The 18,785-nt window shown below is 38.3% G+C and overlaps 2 protein-coding genes across 2 annotated transcripts; both read right to left on the bottom strand.

The window, feature by feature from the left end:
• Positions 1–2,095: 2,095 nt before the first annotated feature.
• LOC137890726 (N-acetyllactosaminide beta-1,3-N-acetylglucosaminyltransferase 3-like) lies at positions 2,096–8,374 on the bottom strand. The gene is made up of 2 exons (XM_068734914.1): positions 8,295–8,374; positions 2,096–5,859 (listed from the first exon to the last, which is right to left on the bottom strand). Exon 2 carries the CDS (start codon positions 5,847–5,849, stop codon positions 4,713–4,715), a length of 1,137 nt encoding a protein of 378 aa, XP_068591015.1. The 5' UTR covers positions 5,850–5,859; positions 8,295–8,374; the 3' UTR covers positions 2,096–4,712.
• A 3,290-nt stretch (positions 8,375–11,664) lies between these two features.
• LOC137890700 (potassium voltage-gated channel subfamily V member 2-like) lies at positions 11,665–17,610 on the bottom strand. Its single transcript, XM_068734878.1, has 3 exons — positions 17,473–17,610; positions 14,134–15,300; positions 11,665–11,958 (listed from the first exon to the last, which is right to left on the bottom strand). The coding sequence occupies exons 1-3, from the start codon at positions 17,608–17,610 to the stop codon at positions 11,665–11,667; spliced, it is 1,599 nt and encodes a 532-aa protein (XP_068590979.1).
• Positions 17,611–18,785: the final 1,175 nt, after the last annotated feature.

Raw genomic sequence — 18,785 nt, 5'->3', positions numbered from 1 at the left:
TCCAGATTGTGTATGTGTATACTAGGGTTGGGCAAGTTAAGGCTTTTTAAAGCTTTTTAAAAAAGTTTTTTTTAAGTGTTTTTAAAGTGTTTTTCTTTGGAATATGTATAATAAGCATGTCTTTTAGTTATTGCTACTGAAAATCTAACAAACATTAAAAAAGAAGGAAAAAAAGGTTTTGCAGTTTTCAAGGTGTATATTTCAAATTGCATCTATTGCACACATGAAAATACAGTTGTGAACACCGGCTGAATATCTATTATCAGAATCATTATAACTGTATTTTAACTGCTACTGTGTAAAGTGAATACTGCTGCTAAAAAGCACCTTATTTGTTTAAAGCATTTGCAAACCAAATGTTATTGCACTTTTGTTCATATAGCAGTACTTTTAAAATAAAAGTAATACACTTCTTTTGAATTCATTATGTCAATGTATCCTTGAGCAAGACACTTAACCCCAAATTGCTCCCGTAGCTGTGCCTACGGTGTATAGATAGATACTGAATTGTAAGACGCTTTGGATAAAAGCGTCTGCTGTATAATTATTGAATTTTGCGCATAACAATGCGATTAATCGCAGAAAATCATGCGATTAAAAATTTGAGTCGTTGCCCAGCACTAGTTTATACACAAAAGACGGAACTTCTTTGTTAGTACAGTACAATTTTTTCTTTTTTTCTTTTTTCCTTTAGTGCTACTTTAATGCACTTCTACTTCTAATTTAAAACATTCAAATATTTGTTTATACCTTTTATGTGTCAAGCGTGGAGGGGGCTTCAACTGAATTTCCTCAGTCAATAAAGATGAACCTGAACCTTAAACCTTGTATGCAACATTTCAGATGTGAGGGGATTGTCTTTCTTAAAAATTGGCACATACTGTATTGACCTTAATTTACTCCTGTTTATTATTTGTTTCCAGTAGCGACTGGTGGATTTTCTAGGTAGGGCTGTGCCACAGCCAATCAATTTCAGCAAACATCCCAGTATGATTTAATGCAAAAAAATTAAGGTATCAAACACGCATTACTACTTTGCAGTTAAATATTTAACATTTATTCCAACATGAAAGAAAGCAGAAAATAATATTATTTTTGTCACCCTCACAGGCAATTCAGTATAATATAATAATATATATCATATAATAATATTTAGTATAATATGAAAGACACAAATATATATATATATATTATATATATATATATATATATATATATATATATATATATATACGCACAATTTGGGGCAAAACCGATTCTGCCCATGGTTGAATCTATTTGAGGACGCTGATTGGCTAAATTGTATGTCCCCCATTTATATCTTTAATCAACAATTGGCTAAACTCCTTCACAGACGTGGGCGATTTCTCCAGTGCCCCAGAGCTGCTGAGACATGCAGACAGGCGGAGAGGACGTGCAGGAAAAGCATATATTTTACGCAGATATCATATTTTACACATATTACTGGGTGCATTCCATATTTCTAAAACACAAATATTGACGATTTGTATAATTTATCATTATTATTATTTTATTTTTTTTAATTTTCTGTGGCTGAAGGAGGGGGCGGCGCCCTAGCGCCCTCTATTGGCCACCCCCCACTGTTTGTTTCTTACATTTGTTTTTCATTTAGTCATGCAGTTACACTCTTTGTCCACAAGAGGACTCCCCCTGTTTCCTTTGGTGCTAAAACCATATTAACGCATCCATCCTGTACCATTAGTGCTAGAATACAAAGAGATAAAACGTTTAATAACCAACTACTGAGATTGTCATTAGTAATATGTTAATCCTCAAATCTTCTCTGGGTGCTTTTATTTTTGCGGTGAGTTGCTTGTCCAAAAATGTTACATATTTTGGACAAGGTACATTAGTAAAAGCGAAAGTAAAAGTGGTACAAGGTGCAGTTTACTTGCCATGTGGTCTGTATGTTGCACGTGAATTATCTGTGGGTGGATTGTGAAGTAATTTAGTACTGTAACATATTTTGGAAAATACAGGGACACCATGGTGTCATATCCCCCTTTGAGACCACAGTCATACTTTAAACACGCCCCTACCGCTCTGCTGTAAATTCACTGAAAACCCAAATAAGTCATCCTTTCATTTTTATTTCAATTTCACTTAACTCTCTGACCGGTGTGAGGCATCATTGTTCTGGAGGGAAATACAAATTCCAGAGATACAGTGTAATATCTATAAAATCCAACAATATAAAAAACAGTAAGAGCTTATCACTTTCACCTAACTACAAGTAAACAATAGCTGGACAGAAGTTATAACAGGTTTCATCTAGTTTTACCACAAATATGTCCATTTGAAAACGGCGAATAGTATGAGACAGCTACATTTGCTTAAATAAGATCTCACATTCATTAAACTGAAAAATAGTGGACAGGTTCTCTGCATATCAACTCCTATTATTAAATGTTTCTATTTCAGCGGGGGCTTTCAACCTCAAGCTGTATTTAGCTCTAGTCACATGGCCTTCACTTTATATTAAACATTTGCAAAAAAGTACACAAAAAAAGCAAATCACAATACTGGATCTTTTCAGTTTCAAGCCACACAACATATCTCTTTCTTAAAGGAGGAACAACAAGACTGAGCCATTAGATAATATTCCTCACATTTGTGTCCTTCCTTGCCACACAAGACTATTATAAGGTTTCTCAGAATGCGCTTGTTTTGTTTCAGCACCACCACGTACGGTACTAACCTGGTGTTCCATTCTACATTGTTAATATGTAACTCATGGAAGTTGGTGAGTGTTTATCTTCAACTCTGATCTCACCCATTATCGTATACGCACATCTCGGTTCGCATTTTGTCAGCAACTCAGAGGTAAAACAGGAAGATACATCAAAACAAAACTATAAAAAGAAAATACGTCATGGGGTATATGAGGTTATGGGGAGAGTAGCATGAGGAGGAGATACTGAGCAGTAAACTGCATGAATGGCAAAAGTGATGTATCTTAATTGGAGAATATCCCTTAAAGTATATAACTAGCGACATGCATCTAATGGCCTGGTCAAAGTCAGAGTACTGGATCTTAATGGTGGATGCTTTTGCACAGTAACTGAGGAGAAAGAAACACTCAGCTCATTTGGTTACTGTGAGTTTGTGGTTGTTTTATTGAGAAGAGCAACAGTTCTCAGGTACTCAGTCAGTAAGTCTCTTTTCTTGTTCTCAAACAGGAATTTTATACAGGGTAGCAGTATTATACAAAGAGGTCCCATGTCCTTAATCTGTGCTGCACATTCATTTCCCTTTAATTTTAGGTCACTTGCAAAAACTCACTTAATGGTGTTGGAATGTTTACAACTGTGTGCAGGGCGATCGCCTATATGTGTATACATATGTACACATCAGGTGTGCTCTGGAAAAGGTCTGAAAACACATTATGCACACCAAAAATAGTTTTTATTATGTACATGTTTGATATACGCGATACACATTTTCATCCCAAAGCCATTAACGATTAAAAAAATATCCCAATATGCAGTATGACCCATTCTCAGTAGCATAAAAATAAAATAGATTTGGATATTTATACAACAAACTGATGTTAAAAAGGAGTCCTAAAAGCATAGAGCAATTCTACATGAGAATTTTTACTGGAGACCCCTTGTAATAGTTATTACTGAGTGTTGCTTTATAAATGTATAAAGAGCATTTGAACAGTGGTTTCTAGTTGAGAAACACTGACGTAAGGCACACAAACATACAGGCACATACTGGCAAAAATATCTTTAAATAAAAAAATTGGTCTGTAACAAGGAGAAGGAAAACAGAGCAACAGCAGGGTGAACCAAGCACAGCGGCTGCCACATTGGTGAGATAGTTAGCTAGACATGCTAATGTCTGCAGTTTTGGTTTAGATTTTTCCTTTAAAGGCTAGCTCACTGTCAACCAAGGCCTTGTTAATGATGTATATTTGTGCATACTTTGGTTTCACCAACAGCTTAAAGCTACATTAATCAATATTTTTTTATTGAATGTGTTATTATCCTAAGTAACGTGGGAGATGTTATTCATCCCAACAGCTCTGAGGAACAATTAGCCTCTTTAGGTTGCTGTTTTTATTTAGTTTTTTCATTTTACGGACTGCAAATTTAATGTATGGTTGAATCTCACGGATCTCATCAACCCTGTTTCAAGCATTAAACAGCTGTTTGTATATGGTACCTTCACAGTAACAAACTGATAAATAAATAAAAAGGCCTAGTTGTTTAGTCTTTTCTCAACATTTGAGTGCAACCAATAAAGCCAAAGTCCAGTAAATGTTGGACTTTGTCAGGGGCCATAAATATGATAGTCATTTTAATTTTTAATTCGAAGGAAGTGAGTGTTTGTTTGTCATGTTTTGGGAGAGGAAATAAAGGGCGACAGAGGCGTGCAGCCAAAAAGAGAAGTTGCTATAATTGTTTTTTCCGGCGCTCCTACAGGGTTATTTGACGGTCTTATGTATACGTCAGCTCAGATGTAGCCAACAATGAAGCCTAGTCTGAAGCAGGTTTTGCAAACCCATTTTTTTGAGTAAGGCTGACTGCTCTCCCGCAGTGATGACATTGAGAATAAAAACAGTTCCATTGGGACGCATCAAAGCCTGCAGCTGAACCGTGGTAGAAAACTACTTCAAACCTTTTCTCATGATGGAATGAAGGGCATACCTCACAGTCACCACCTTTAGTTACAGTTTAGTTCTGCTAAAGCCTTTTCTTGGAGGGACCACATTTCAGATTGGGATCATTTACTCTGTGCCACATGAGGTACAAGTGAGCTGGAAGGAATCGGTGTACCAGTAAAACTTCTTTATAAAAGCAAGGATCGTATCCATCTAGTGTGCTGGAGGGAATGTGCAGTCCTGCCGTCTTCACACCCATATGAGAAGAAGGACTTAGTCCTGCTTTAGCGAGACACATCCCCATGTAAACATCATCAATGGGGAGAATAGTAATGGACTGGGACATATTGTATATGACCAAAGCTGTGTAGCCAGACAGGATGAAGCCCCCACCACCACAATAGGGGGGATATGAGTTTGACTCCTGTACCTGAACTGGGATAAAATACTTGCTCCATGACGCTCTAATGGGCCCCACATTGTAGATCAGATGGCCAGTAAAGAGGTGCTTTCCTCCGTCGTTGTCCTTGAGGCCTTGGAGATACACGACCATGTTGTTTGTGTTGGCAAAGACGTCATCATCACCATTTAGCAGGAAGCGAGCGTTAGGACAGTTTCTTTCCATCCATTCCAGGAAAAGTATCTGCTTCAAGGTGAGGTTGTAGAATCTTTCATTAAAGTCCCATTGGAGGATGTCATTGTACTCTCGTTGCTCCAGCTCAAGTAGTTTGTTTAGTCTCTCTTTCTCAAATCCAGTATCCATCGTTCCAGAGATGAAGATTCTTCGGATCCACACACCATTGTGTAACCTCTCTTCAGCCCAGGTTTTACGCAGCACCTCTCGACGGTCGTAGTTCACAGGAGAACTTTTAATGACGAGCAGAAGGAAGACTTCTGCAGATTTATCAACTCCTCCACATTTGTCAGGAAGGTCCAGCAGCATGGGGTAATGGCGACAGTGTCGATAATAGAGAAAGTCTTTTAAATCACCAGAAAGAGAGCTGAAGCCTGTGATGTTGGCAGCAGACGTATTTCTTTGACATTTTGGCCAGGAGTACACATAGGAGTTATTTGTGGAGGGTTGCCTTACTTGAATGTTCTCCTCTTTCACATCTATGTTGAGGTGGATGTTTTTGTCATCAATAAAATCTTTGCAGAGATGGAGGACCAGTAGACCAAGAGCTCCCAGCAACAAAATTCTTACCCTGATGTTTCTCATCCTTGAAACTCTGTAGTGACAAAAGAAAGCAAAGTTTTCCTCAAAACATCTCAGTATGACATAAAAACAACTAATAACCCAAATTAGTTAATTGCTGAGGTGAATTAAGGTTAAGGATCACAGCTGCACACATTGCAGCACTGTCTACTGTACACTATATCAATTTAACAGAAATAAATGTGGGGAGCCACAGTTTCATAGATTTGTGCACTACCTGATCAGTGCAAAGTAAACCAGCAGCTATAGAAACATATAATATCACAACAAACTCACCCAGAAACTCTTCTCAGGAGTTGGTGGACCAAAACAAAACTTAGAGATGAGTGAATATCGGACTTACATTTGACAGATAACACGTGACTACACAAAGAGACGCATGTTGTTCTGTTCCTGCTTAATGTATAAGTAGGCAATGTGCTCACACATTATTCACAAAGTGATTAAATTATGTAGCATCAAAGCAGTTTAAGTACACCTTTAAAATATTTTAACTCAGCTCCTGCTGTATTATATTTGTTGTAAAGGGGTAAACAGTGGAAACCTTATGAGACAGTGCAGCCATCATTTTTCTGAACAAAGCAGCTGCTGTGCCACTTTTAGTGCACCTGATCCGCTGCAACTCAAACATCCAACTCCGCTGTTAACTTAGAAAGCACCAGTTTAAACACTAACGTCAAAGTTAGCACACAGCAGAGTACTTTGTTAGTCTGTTGGTGTTTCCTAAGCCAATATCGTGCAAATTAACACTGTACTTCCTGCTCATTCTGCAGCATTATTTCAACTAACAAATAATTTAGTGGAGATGCAACAGATAGTCTGAAGGTGGTTTTAAATATCCAAAAGATTTTCTTTCTGAGTCAGAGGCAAGAAATATAGACTGTAGAATTTTACCTCATTTTAAATCTACAATATGAATATGTCCCCTCATTTGAAAAGCACATATTTGTAGCATCAACTGTTGCTTGACCTGCCTCTCTTAAAAAACGATGCATAAAAAGAGACTTTTCTGTTCCAAAAACATAAGAGTTGGATCTGAAATGAAAACATGTTTACTGTTTGAACTTTGTCTTATAATATGAGGTGGGTGAATGCCCGTAAATTAAAGCTTTCGTGTATTTCCTCTTACTGCTTGAATAACAAGCAGAGGCCAACAGGAGCGAGCAGACTGAGCGTCAGAGCAGACATGAGGTGGCTTGGCATCTCCTGCAGAATCCTCACATGCTGCACTATTACAGAACATAGGGTGGAAACAAACCAAATGCTGTCATGTCTCCCAAAATGGGTGGAATATGTTACATATAGATGACGTCAGGTATTTGATCATCAGAACAAACTGAATACTCATTCAGCGAAGCGTGAAAAAAAGGAAAGGCCCAACCAAATATGACATTCACTGTCAAATGTCGGCTCAATAGTTGACAGTATATGCTTCATGGATACATTATTTTTCTTTTTTTACAACATGTAAACCTATTTTTGTTACCAGATATCTAAATTACCTGCAGATACATTTTTGGTCAGTCGGCTAATAACGTGAAGACTTCACTTTCATTTGTTCTTCAGTTTCTGCTGTAGTTCTTACAGGGTTTATAATATTCATTGTAGTAATCTGTTAACTTATCACCCACACAAGAAAGTGGAAACGAAAACAGTCTCATTTATAAACACTGGTGAAAAATAACTAAAGAACTGGAGGCAACTAATATATTTATCGAGACTACTTCCATTTTATGCTACTTTATACTTCTACTTAGGAAAATTTCAAACAGAAATATTGTACTTTTTACTCCACTACATTTATTTGACAGATATGGTAACTTAAAAAAGTTACTTAAAAAAATAATATATATATGCTACTTTATACATATATATACATATATATATATATATATATATATATATATATATATATATATATATATATATATATATATATATATTGTAATTGAGTATTTTTCAATCGATGTATTTGTACATTTGTTTCCATAAACCCGTTTTTTGAATAACCACACAAATATATAATGGAATAATAATATACATCGTCGGGTTTAAGGGCAGAATCATTCGGCCAGCATAAAACATTGTACAGGCAGACTTGTCCTCACTGGATACCGTGCATTGACGCAGATTTTGTCTGAGAGGAAGTAGTATTTTGAAGGATCATGTGACTTTTATGTTTAACTCACATAACGGAATATTCAAAACGATGTCATATAGACCAGTCTCTGCGAGATATAACCGTGAATAAACAACAAAAATATAAGCTTTGATTAATACAAGACGGATTTGTCGGATTTGTCTGAGGTTTTTCTGTCCAGACTTACAGTGAGTAAATTCCCCGGAGAAGTGGGTAACGTTATAAAGTGTTATACCTATAGCGTAAGTGTACAAACAGCAATAGACCGTGACGTTGTTTGTATAATTAAGTAAGTGTAGACTGCTTACCGTTAAAGGAGATAGTTCCTCTCTTGTGTCTCTGTAGCTCCACTGACTATTGATGAGTCCAGTGTGCAGCAGCATGTCACCGCTGTCAGCATGTTGGGCGGTGCCAGTTTCTGCTGTTCAGTCGACCCGCAGGAGAGTGTCATCTATCTATCTGTCTATCTATCTGTCTATCTATCTATCTATCTATCTATCTATCTATCTATCTATCTGTCTATCTGTCTATCTGTCTATATATCTATCTATCTATCTGTCTGTCTGTCTGTCTGCCTGTTTATCTATCTATCTGTATATCTTTTTAGATGGGCGTATGCCCATTTTTACTGATATTACAGCTACTGCTTAGTATTTTCACACTGTGGAGCGTAAATAGCGTAGAACAAATAGTCACACAATTGCTGCAGTAAAAACAAGATGTTAGCAAGATGAAATTGCTGCCAGTGATCAACAAAAAAATCCTAGATACAAGGCCTTTGGTTCCAAGCGTGTATAAATAAAATACAGTAAAAATGTCCCAATCTATACTCACATGTTTTCATCCACATCACATCTTATGTTGCCTCTCACTATTCAGATATTTTGCAACGTTTCAATCATCAGTTCATTCAGAAATGCTTATCAGCTGGGTAGCCTTAAAACATATAAATCATTTTAGAAACTTGTTTGCAATTGTTAAAACACATTTTTTGAATCTAGAGCCCTCTTTGTTGAAATGCTATACACCTTGAGATGTCTGACTTTTACAAACCCCAGATCAAAGCTGTGATAAATTCAGTGAAATTAAAAACCTGAATGTCGATGCTTACATAGGACACAAGGGGTCATTTGATTGTTTTAACTATACAAGTTTGAAAATTAAAAAAAGAAAATTCTGGTTGTGTGGACTTAAAGAGTTTACCATCTCTATTTGAGGCTACATTAGTCGCTACTATGACAGACTGGAATATCCAAACTGTTGGTGACCAAGTTGCATTTTGGGTAATGTAGGCACCAGATTTTGACAAAGAAGAATGCTGGGGGAAAAATAAATCTGGTTCTGCTGCATCAATTTTGATGACTTGATTTAGAGGCTAATTAGTTCACAAATTAAATAAAAAATTGTGTTTTATGCCCAGAGTTGATTAATAATGGCACCATATTTTACATGCTATGGTGACATTATTAAAAATTATTTTCATTAATTTTGCCATTATGATAACTGATTCACCGCATACCTTAAAAGCTCTTTTATAGAGCTCTGTAGAGTCAACTCCAAAAATGGAATAATACACTTTGATTAATTGAGAGAAGGTGCCAATGACGAAATGCGGCCACAGCCTTAACGGCCAGCCCTGATAAGAACATTCATCATACGCTAGTGATAATGGCTAATTCGTATTACCAATAATCACACTATCAGCTCCCATGGAAAAAAAATCCAGAAATGAAAATGATATATCAGACAATATCTCACTAAACTCAACTCAATGATGTACTGGAGGGCAAATAAAGTAGAACAAAAAAAGGTTGTCTGCTATCAGTAACTTGAAAATAATGATCCGATATTGATCATCGTATCATAAGTCATTATTTAATTAATAAAAACGGAATGCTTAAGTCAACAAAGTCAACTAAAATGAAGTCATGGCTTTGGCTCAATAATACACAGTATTAGTTCCACAGTACTGATAAAAACACATGTAGGTGGATCCTGGTGCAGTGGTGATGCGTCACTCTGCTTCGTAATGTCACAGGTTTGTCTCCAGCTTGGAATCATGGTCCAAGTTGTGGCTCTTCCTCATTCCTCATGGTTCTGTTGTTTCTTAATCCTTTGTGTTTTCTGTTGGTTTGTCTGGGAGTGGCACTCCTTTCCACTCCTGCTGCTATAGCAACCTGCACACCTAAGACCAATCCATCTCATCAAGCCCCTTCAGTATATTTACCCTGGCTCTACTAGTCTTCGCCAGGTCGTTCAACAAGCAACCATGGTATTAATTCCTCAGCTAAACTCTATTTTTCTTTTTCATGAACTGAACCTTGTTTATCTGTGTTTCTACTTGTGTGCTTGTCAGTCTGCTTCACAGCCGTTGGCCCTGCTGCCTCTGTCTGCTCTTACCCACTGTGACACTCTGGCCCAGTTGCTGAAGCCTCCACTCTGACTAGTTTGAATATTTAATACCTGATCATGACAGAGTTCTGCTTCTCGATCCAAAGACATTAACTGAGCATCTTCTAGCTCATAGTTTAGTTCATAGGTTTTATTACCCACTTTACTTGACCCAGCACAAAATGATGGAAATACAACAGACATTGGCAACTTTTTGATTTCGCAGCAAATATTTCCACCAAAACCAAGAAGAGGGAGATTATTAGACTAACAACTTTAAAAGAATTCAAATGTTGCTCTATGTCGGCTGGTTGTTTGAATAGGAATTGTTTTTGTGTTTACAGCTTGTTGAGGTGTCCCCCACATGGTTAAAAACATATACTATATTATAAGTGTACTAGCATACCTAAACCAATATAATTAAAGCAAAAGTTCAACATTTTGGCGAAACATTTAATTTTCTTGGAGGATATGAGAGGATACCAACCTCATACCTGTAGAATAAATAAAGGGCCACAGCCAGCAGCTGGTTAGCTTAGCACAAAGACAGTGATGAGAAGCTAGCTGGCTTAGCTAACTGGGTACTGTAGCTTCATACTCACTGGATACAAGATTGGTATTGATCTTCTCATCTAACTCTGCACTAGAAAGCAAATAAGCATATTTCCCAAAATGTGGAACTTTGGCTTTAACTATTTTTAGTAAAGGCCTATATAGTATCTTATTCAGTCAGAATAAATAGTGTCAACATTTCCTCATTCCAATTTTACATTTTAGATGTTGTAATGCAAAGCTGTTTGTCAGTCTGCTTTTATTGTGATCGATAGGAAACAACAGTGTAAATGTATCACCTGATACACCATACACAGCATTTTACAGTTTTAAGACTTCAACATATGAATCATTCACCTCAGTGAGGAGTCTTTTCATTTACAGGCATTCATTGTTTACAATTCGCAAGTTTTAAGTTCAAGTCGAGTGAAGAGTCATGTGGATGCAACTTATGTGCAACTTGATTGTGTATTAAAAACCTGGGCCCTGTACAGACACTCAACTTTCTGTTATAAGTTATTTGGATAGAGACTGAAAATAAAATGGCTTAAAATCATCATGTTTTTGTTCAAACCTTACTTCTGTGGTACTGAGAAAACTTTGCAAAGTAACCCTCCACTCTTTTTACTTTCATTCACTGTCAGATAGATTCAACCGTGGTAAACTGGAGAAGTTTCAGTTCCCCCCCCCCCCCCCCCCCCCCCCCCATAAAGGATAATTTATTTTAAGTTTCACTCAACGTGGGCAGTTGCAGCTATTGTCTCTACTATTGTCTTCCTCCGCCGAGTAATGAAAACACATGTCCATTCTGTGTTGCAGGCGCCTCTTTAGCTGAAAGCGTTGCTCCACTGACTTAATGTTGTACTCCTCTGCTTTTAGCTTGGCATAGTAATCAGAGAACTTGTTAAAAAGGAAAGAGATTGGCATACCATTGAGGATGATACCAAATGAGATGCAGCCAAAGGCCACAATGCGGCCCACAATAGTTACAGGTACCACATCCCCGTAGCCCACAGTGGAGATGCTGACCTAAAAGAGAAAAGTGAACAGTCCCATGTTATTCAGTTATCATTAACATTTTCTTGAATATAATATGATTCTTCATAATAATTAGAAAAATGAGCTAAAAGTGAATTTAATTGGTTTAAGGTAATACAGGACCCTGGTGGCACAACAACAGAGGCTCCGCCAACTGATGAGAACATTTCTTATCTCTATAGTAGATAACACTTTACAGTTAAAATGCTGCTAAACAGGTGTAACTGGCAGGATTTCACCAATTGGGGAAGTGGGAGAATCAAATCAAGTTCACTTGTTCTGTTCTGAACAAAACATCATGTTCATGCAAAGCGAGCCAATGTTAACAGCACACAACAGCTGTTGTTCCTATGTGAAACATTCAAAGATGACAACTTTCTGAGATTGCATTCTCTACAACCAGGATGCTACTATCTAAAGTTTCAAATGGGCAAGACATGGGCATGTTTTTTGTTGTCCTGGCCAAATTCAGAGTTGTTGAGACACAGAACAAGGAACAGCAGGATTTACCAGTAAGCAGCCTGTAAGACATGCACAAACTGGTTTGAAATATTGCTAATCATTGTCTTTAACTTTCCTTCTCCACCACAGAGCAAGAGAGGGGGTCTCGGTGATTACATTTCCATGCTACTGGTTTAGTCTTAATTTTGCCCTGTTGATAAATTGTGGGGGTTAAAGTGTTAAAAGGTAAAAACTCCAGCCACACTTGTGTAGAGCAGAATAACCAACATAACAAAAACACTTTATTGTCAGGTCTTACAGTCAATCATAATAAAGTTGAAGTTTATAGACTGGTTCAGGAACTAATCATAAAACCTGGAGATTAGTCCGCATTTTTGCACATCTGGTTCTCTAGTTTCAAAGTCAATGTTTTTCTGTAATGGGTTTTGGTTAGATGTCTGTATGGTGTGTAAGGTTAACACAAGTTTAAGAGATTTTAATGTTTTGTCCTATGATATAACATATGTCAGTAATTTACCCCTCTTGTGGATTTTGGAGCTTTTACATGTTTAAAAAGGTGTTTTTTAAGTGGCTAAATGAGACTACATAATGTTTATAGTCTTTAACTTCTGCCAATTGCAATCACGCTTCAAAAATCATAAAAGTGGTGTTTATTTGTGAGGATTATCTTGCTGAAAAAACGTGTAACTATCATAAACTTGTGTTTGCCACAGATGTTATTTCTGCAATAATCCAAAATAGATTAATCCCATTGGCTTTTTGTCGGGGAACCAGTGCAATGCTAATGTCCTTGGTTGGCCTGCACAAATACGACCTCTATTATAAGCATAATGGGAGAAAAAAATGTCAATGATGTTAAGTCAATTATTTTAAAAACTTGCTTGTGAAAACCAGTATTCACAAAAACCTCCAATATTAAATATTCTTAGCCCAGAAAACATTTATGTGGCACCTTAAGGATGACAATTCCACTGCGAACTCCACAGACGTGCTATCTCCATGACACATGGTGCCACCAACTGCTAAACACTTGACAACTGAGGTTCCTTATTCTATGTCGCTCCATAGGCACTCCAACAAAACAGAAGAAGTCACAAGTGCAGCAGCAACACGGCCTTGAGGCCTGTTTAATAAAAGAAACAAGAACTGCTTACACTCAGAATGCCCAAAATGAACCCAAGAAGAAATTGCATGCATGTTTGGTAAAACGGGCTTCAGATCCCTCACTGGCTTCCCACTCACACTGTCAGTTGTATTTGTTGAAAACACACGGCCACATCGACACTACAAGTAATAGTACTGAGGATTACACCATGTTTTTGTCATTGTTAAAGGGCAATATTTAGAGCATATCTTTTTTTTAAAGCACAGTCAGCGAACAACATAAATAACATAACTGGTATTTTTTAATTGTATGGTTTATCTTGAGATGCTCTTGAGAAAAAAGAGCAGTTCTAGTTCAACCAAATATAAAATACGACGTCTGAGAGTTTTGTGCCTGACAATTCAAAAGCAAGTGGATTCGATCTTTTTAAAGTTAAAACATGTATTTTCTGTGGAAGAGCCTACAGGTTTTCTTTTCAACCAAATAACTTCTGCAGCTAGTATGAGATATAAGAGCTTGTAACCAGTGAAACAAACTGCTGTGATGTCATATTGGAAAACAAATATTACAGTGGATTAAAGTTTCCCAGCTATACTCACTGCAGCCCACCACCAAGCATATGGAATACTGCTGATGGGAGATCCCTCGGATTCCCTCTCGGCTGAATGGAGGAGAGCGGAGAAAGTGAAGATTCCCATGGCAATGAAAAGAAAAATGCAAGAGGCCTGCTGGTAACACTGCCGCAGGGTGAACCCAAACGCTCTCATTCCAGTGGAGTGTCGAGCCAGCTTCAAGATCCGAAAGATTCGCAGCAGCTTGACGACTTTGAGGACGTGGCTGAGCTTGCTGACCTGGGCCATGGCGCTGAGGTCTTCCTGTGCATTTGCGTTCTCAGTGTCAGTCAAGACTTCAAAGATGATCTGGATGAAATAAGGTATGACTGCCACCATGTCCACGAAGTTGAGTCCACTCTTCAAAAACATTGTCATGTCAGGAGTGGTGACAAGGCGAATTAAATATTCAAAGGTGAAGAACACAATGGTGATGATCTCCACCCATTCCATGTGCGTTTTACCATTGATTTTATACACTTTAAGTTCCTCAACAGTGTTGAGACTCATTGCAACGATGGAGAAGAGCACAAAAAGGTTGGAGAGCACAGTGAAAGCTTTCGCCAGAGTTGAGGAGTATGGATTCTCCACAAGGTCCCACAGAGTCTTGCGCATATTCCCAAAGACCATGTCCTTGAAACACTCTTCGTCATACTTTACCTCTATCTCTGCCTTCAGCTCCTGCTCCACTTTCAGGTAGTCTTTGACCTCGTCCAGCTTCTCCTCAAACATCATCCAGCAGCAGCGCTGGGTGTCCTTCAAGCTCAGGCCCCAGTATGCAATCTCTTCCTCGAAGTTGACAGGGCACATTTCCCGTATGACCCACAGCACTCCACTTGCATAGAAATGGCAGATGTGGTGGAAGAAGGCAGGGTCACGATCAAAGAAGAACTCGTTCTTACGTACAGAATAATCGTCACACAGCGTGAGGAGTTTTGCTGTGTCCCTGCAGAGGGCCAATGAGCCTATCCGGGTGTTAGGATAGTTAACGGCACACTGTTTGGGGATGTGAAACACTTTCCCTCCAACGTTAACACTGATGCTTTGTTGTTCTTTGGGTCTCTCCTCTGCTTTGATGTCAGGACTGTCCAGATTCTCCAGAGATGTCCATGCTTTAACTGTTTTCTCCAGAGAAAACGGGAATGTTTTGTTGTCCTTTGCACTGTTTGATAGACAGTTGATAGTTGAGCGACGGTTTTGAAAAAATCTCTGCAGTTTAGCCTTCTCTGAAGTCATGATGGTCATCCAAGGCAGGAAGCCAAAGAAACAGAAAAAAGAGGGGAAAAAAGCATAACAGGAAACACTCCAGAAAGTGATTACGGCAACATTTTGGCATCAGAAAGACGGTGTTTGGTCCTGTGGGAACGGATATCCCAGTGAATAGAAGCTCTTCCTGTTTTTTTCTGACTCAGTTGTGGCTGAGATTGTAGTCCAGAGAGTGAGAGGGAAATTCCCCTCTCCAACTGTTACTGTGCAGACAACATATGTGCATTTGATTCATCAGACAAGGAGATCAAGGATGAGCAAAGGATTTCATCCGTTTAATCTCACTGGTGCCCTTCCAAGTCTCCTTAAGAAGTTGTAAATATAGGGGGAGGCGGGACTAGGAAACAAAGTTAATTTAAGGATTTTGAAGTGACGAGATCAAGGGCTAACTGGGGCTGTATGTTGAGATGATGTTTTCTTCTTATTGCTCTTTTTAAATGGCTTGTTCTTCCATTACTGTTTTTGTTCATTTCCTCATACTACTCGCATAGGTCTTAAATAGTGCTAATTAATTATTCTAAAGGAATACTTTTAGTATTGTTAAAGGTGAAACATGAATTGCTCACTCTAAAGTGGAGTTTATTTTAAAAATTTAAATTAAATTTTGAATTTTAAATTTTAACTATAAGAGGACTAATGATTAAAATGCTCAAACATGATTATCATAAAATAACTGCATCATTGACACCAGCTGTAATCAACCTGCAGTGTGTTAAATACGACCATGGCGATGCCTAAAACAGCCCTGATCAAACTCTGTAGGACAGCTTTTCCTCCATCCGTGAGCCTGGCAAACATCACACCAAAGCCAAAGCAAGTTGGGTGACATGGAAGACTGCAGACCTCGAAACCATACTGCTGACCATGACAGGCGGACGAGGAGACAGAGGCAGAGGGCGTGGAGGAAAAGACAGAGGAAGTGTGGCAGATATTGCAAGATCGTTGGCTCATGACAAGGAGGATCCTAGGATGCTGTACAGTAAACAGAGTGATGTATACAAAACAAGATGCACATCAATATCAACAGTAAAACCAGTCACTCAACTTTTATCTGATCAACACACACACACACACACACACACACACACACACACACACACACACACACACACACACACACACACGTTCCCTCCTGTCCTTCATGTCTCTGACCCAAGACTCAAATTTGTGCTGTACTATTGAGATTAATGTTATGCATTAATATATTCTGCAGGATAAATAGGTAGATAGGTACATATGTATATCTACGTCATTGTTTGATTAATTTAATCTTTATTTGATTAGATTTTATTCAGTGATTCATATCAAACTATTTGGTATCATTTTGCAGCTGAGATAGCACCGAGTTCAAATAAGGAAGATTTAAAACAAATCTGTAAGTAACTAGTACTAATTATGTAGAGTAAGGTTAAATGAAATAATCAGGATGGGAGTGGTTTTGTTGTTCCCGTCATAAAACTGCAAACCCTTTTTTCAAGAAGATTAAGCAAGGCCTTTGGATGCTGAAGGGTGGTCTCTACCACCCTTCAGCGTTAATTTTTCTCCATACCTGTGCAGAAAAACATAACGTTTTGGTTTAACTTCTTAAAGGAAGAGGCTATACCTCGACCTGGTGTCCCCAGAGATATTCAGAAAACCCTGGTGTGTTTCACAGTGCTTTGAGAGACAATCTGGCTGAATAACACTGACCAAATGGCTCTGCCTTGTTACAATATGTTGATGGTATCATGATTTGCAATCCCACAGAAAAAACATGCAAATTAGATACAGTTGTACATGTTTGGCTGCATATGGGCACAAGGCTAGCCTGTCTAAATTGCAATTTGTTTTCCCTAAATTTTCATATCTGGGACATGTGATCACAGCAGAGGGCAAAACCCTCTCTCCTAAGAGAATACAGGCAATACAAAATGTGCCTAAACTACAAACTAAGAAACAAATGATGAGCTTCTTAGGAATGATGTCATAGTATCAACAATGGATCCCAAACTACTCAGAAAGAGAGACACCCCTCTCTTGCACAAATCATGGTAAACATCTTTCTGCGCATAACAAACTGACCTGGACTGACTCCTCGAATGCTGCTTTTAATGACTTAAAGAGCGCATTACTGTCAGCCCCTATACTTAGACTACCTAAACTTGACACACCGTTTAAGCAATTTCCCCTGAACAGGTCTGCACACAGTTCTAACCACATTTCAACAGGAAATTCAGCAGCAGACTGAGTGAGCAAGTGGTGATTTCAGGTTACTCATTTCAGCTCACAAAACTTATGCTGGGTGTGCCTGCAGAAAAATCTCTCATTTATGGTGTTAAGATTTTGCAATCATTGGCTACCCCTGCAGAGTGTAAGTGTTGGGCCTCATCTGGGGCAGATTACAAAAATGATGTATGGATGGACCCAGACAATAGGCCCTGTGAGTCACGTGCTCTCTTCCACTGTTACCCTAAATTAGCTCATGGTCGAGATCACGTGGGCAAAGCGGGATTATGTAATGCTATTAATTCAGCATGATACACAAGAAGGTTCAATATTTTTGCCCAAGATATATTGTTTGGATTGTATTGTATTGTTAGCAGCAGCCAAACGTTGCATGGAGCAGGCATCACGAGGTGTAAGAACTGTGTGCCCTTTCACCTAAATAGCTTGCCAAGCTACCAAAAAGCACATCTGAGACGGTGACATAGCCAATCACCATTTTTTTGTGGCTGGGGAGAGAGGAGGGTAACAACCCGAGTTTCTCAAACTGCAAGGCTGTCATACAGAAATCAGTGTGGTAGGAGGTAAAATTATGTGTGCAAATATGACGCCACTTGAGTAACGGCAGTAGACAACTGTTACTGATCACCAAACCATGACAACCAAAGAACACACAACCAAATGTAAACGGTCATAGTGACAATTCGGTGTAATTGTTTGTTATTACAGCTTGCTATCTGAGACATGTGCTCTCACAAAAAACAGTGTTCTTATTTTCACTTGACGAAGGAATCAATTAAACTGACGGTTGATTCTGGATGTTTGTTATCATAATGTAAATACTTGGATGGTTGAATTTCTTACAAATTTAAGTTGTTTGATTATTGCTTGTTACAAAACTCATCTTGAGTCACTGGCATGTTGTCTCCTTATACAGTTCAACAGAGATGGAGGTGTGATGTCTGTGTTCCACCTCAGCTACGGAGATCTTGCCATGTTGATGTTAACATTCCCTAGCTTCAACAGGGAGTTGCTTACAACTCGCAAAAACAGCTAATGCCAAGTAGGTTTATTAGACTCGACTAGCACCATGCCCTGATTGACTCTTTACATAAGATATTATTAGATGATTCAGGGTCATATTTATTTGGGTTTACATGCGCTTTGTATAT

Source organism: Cebidichthys violaceus, unplaced genomic scaffold, assembly GCF_023349555.1.
Source record: "Cebidichthys violaceus isolate CVI_PGR_0920_01 unplaced genomic scaffold, fCebVio1.0.p SCAF_68, whole genome shotgun sequence".
Taxonomy (NCBI): domain Eukaryota; kingdom Metazoa; phylum Chordata; class Actinopteri; order Perciformes; family Stichaeidae; genus Cebidichthys; species Cebidichthys violaceus.
The sequence above is the reverse complement of the archived record's forward strand: the minus strand, read 5'-3'. Positions and strand labels throughout refer to the sequence as shown.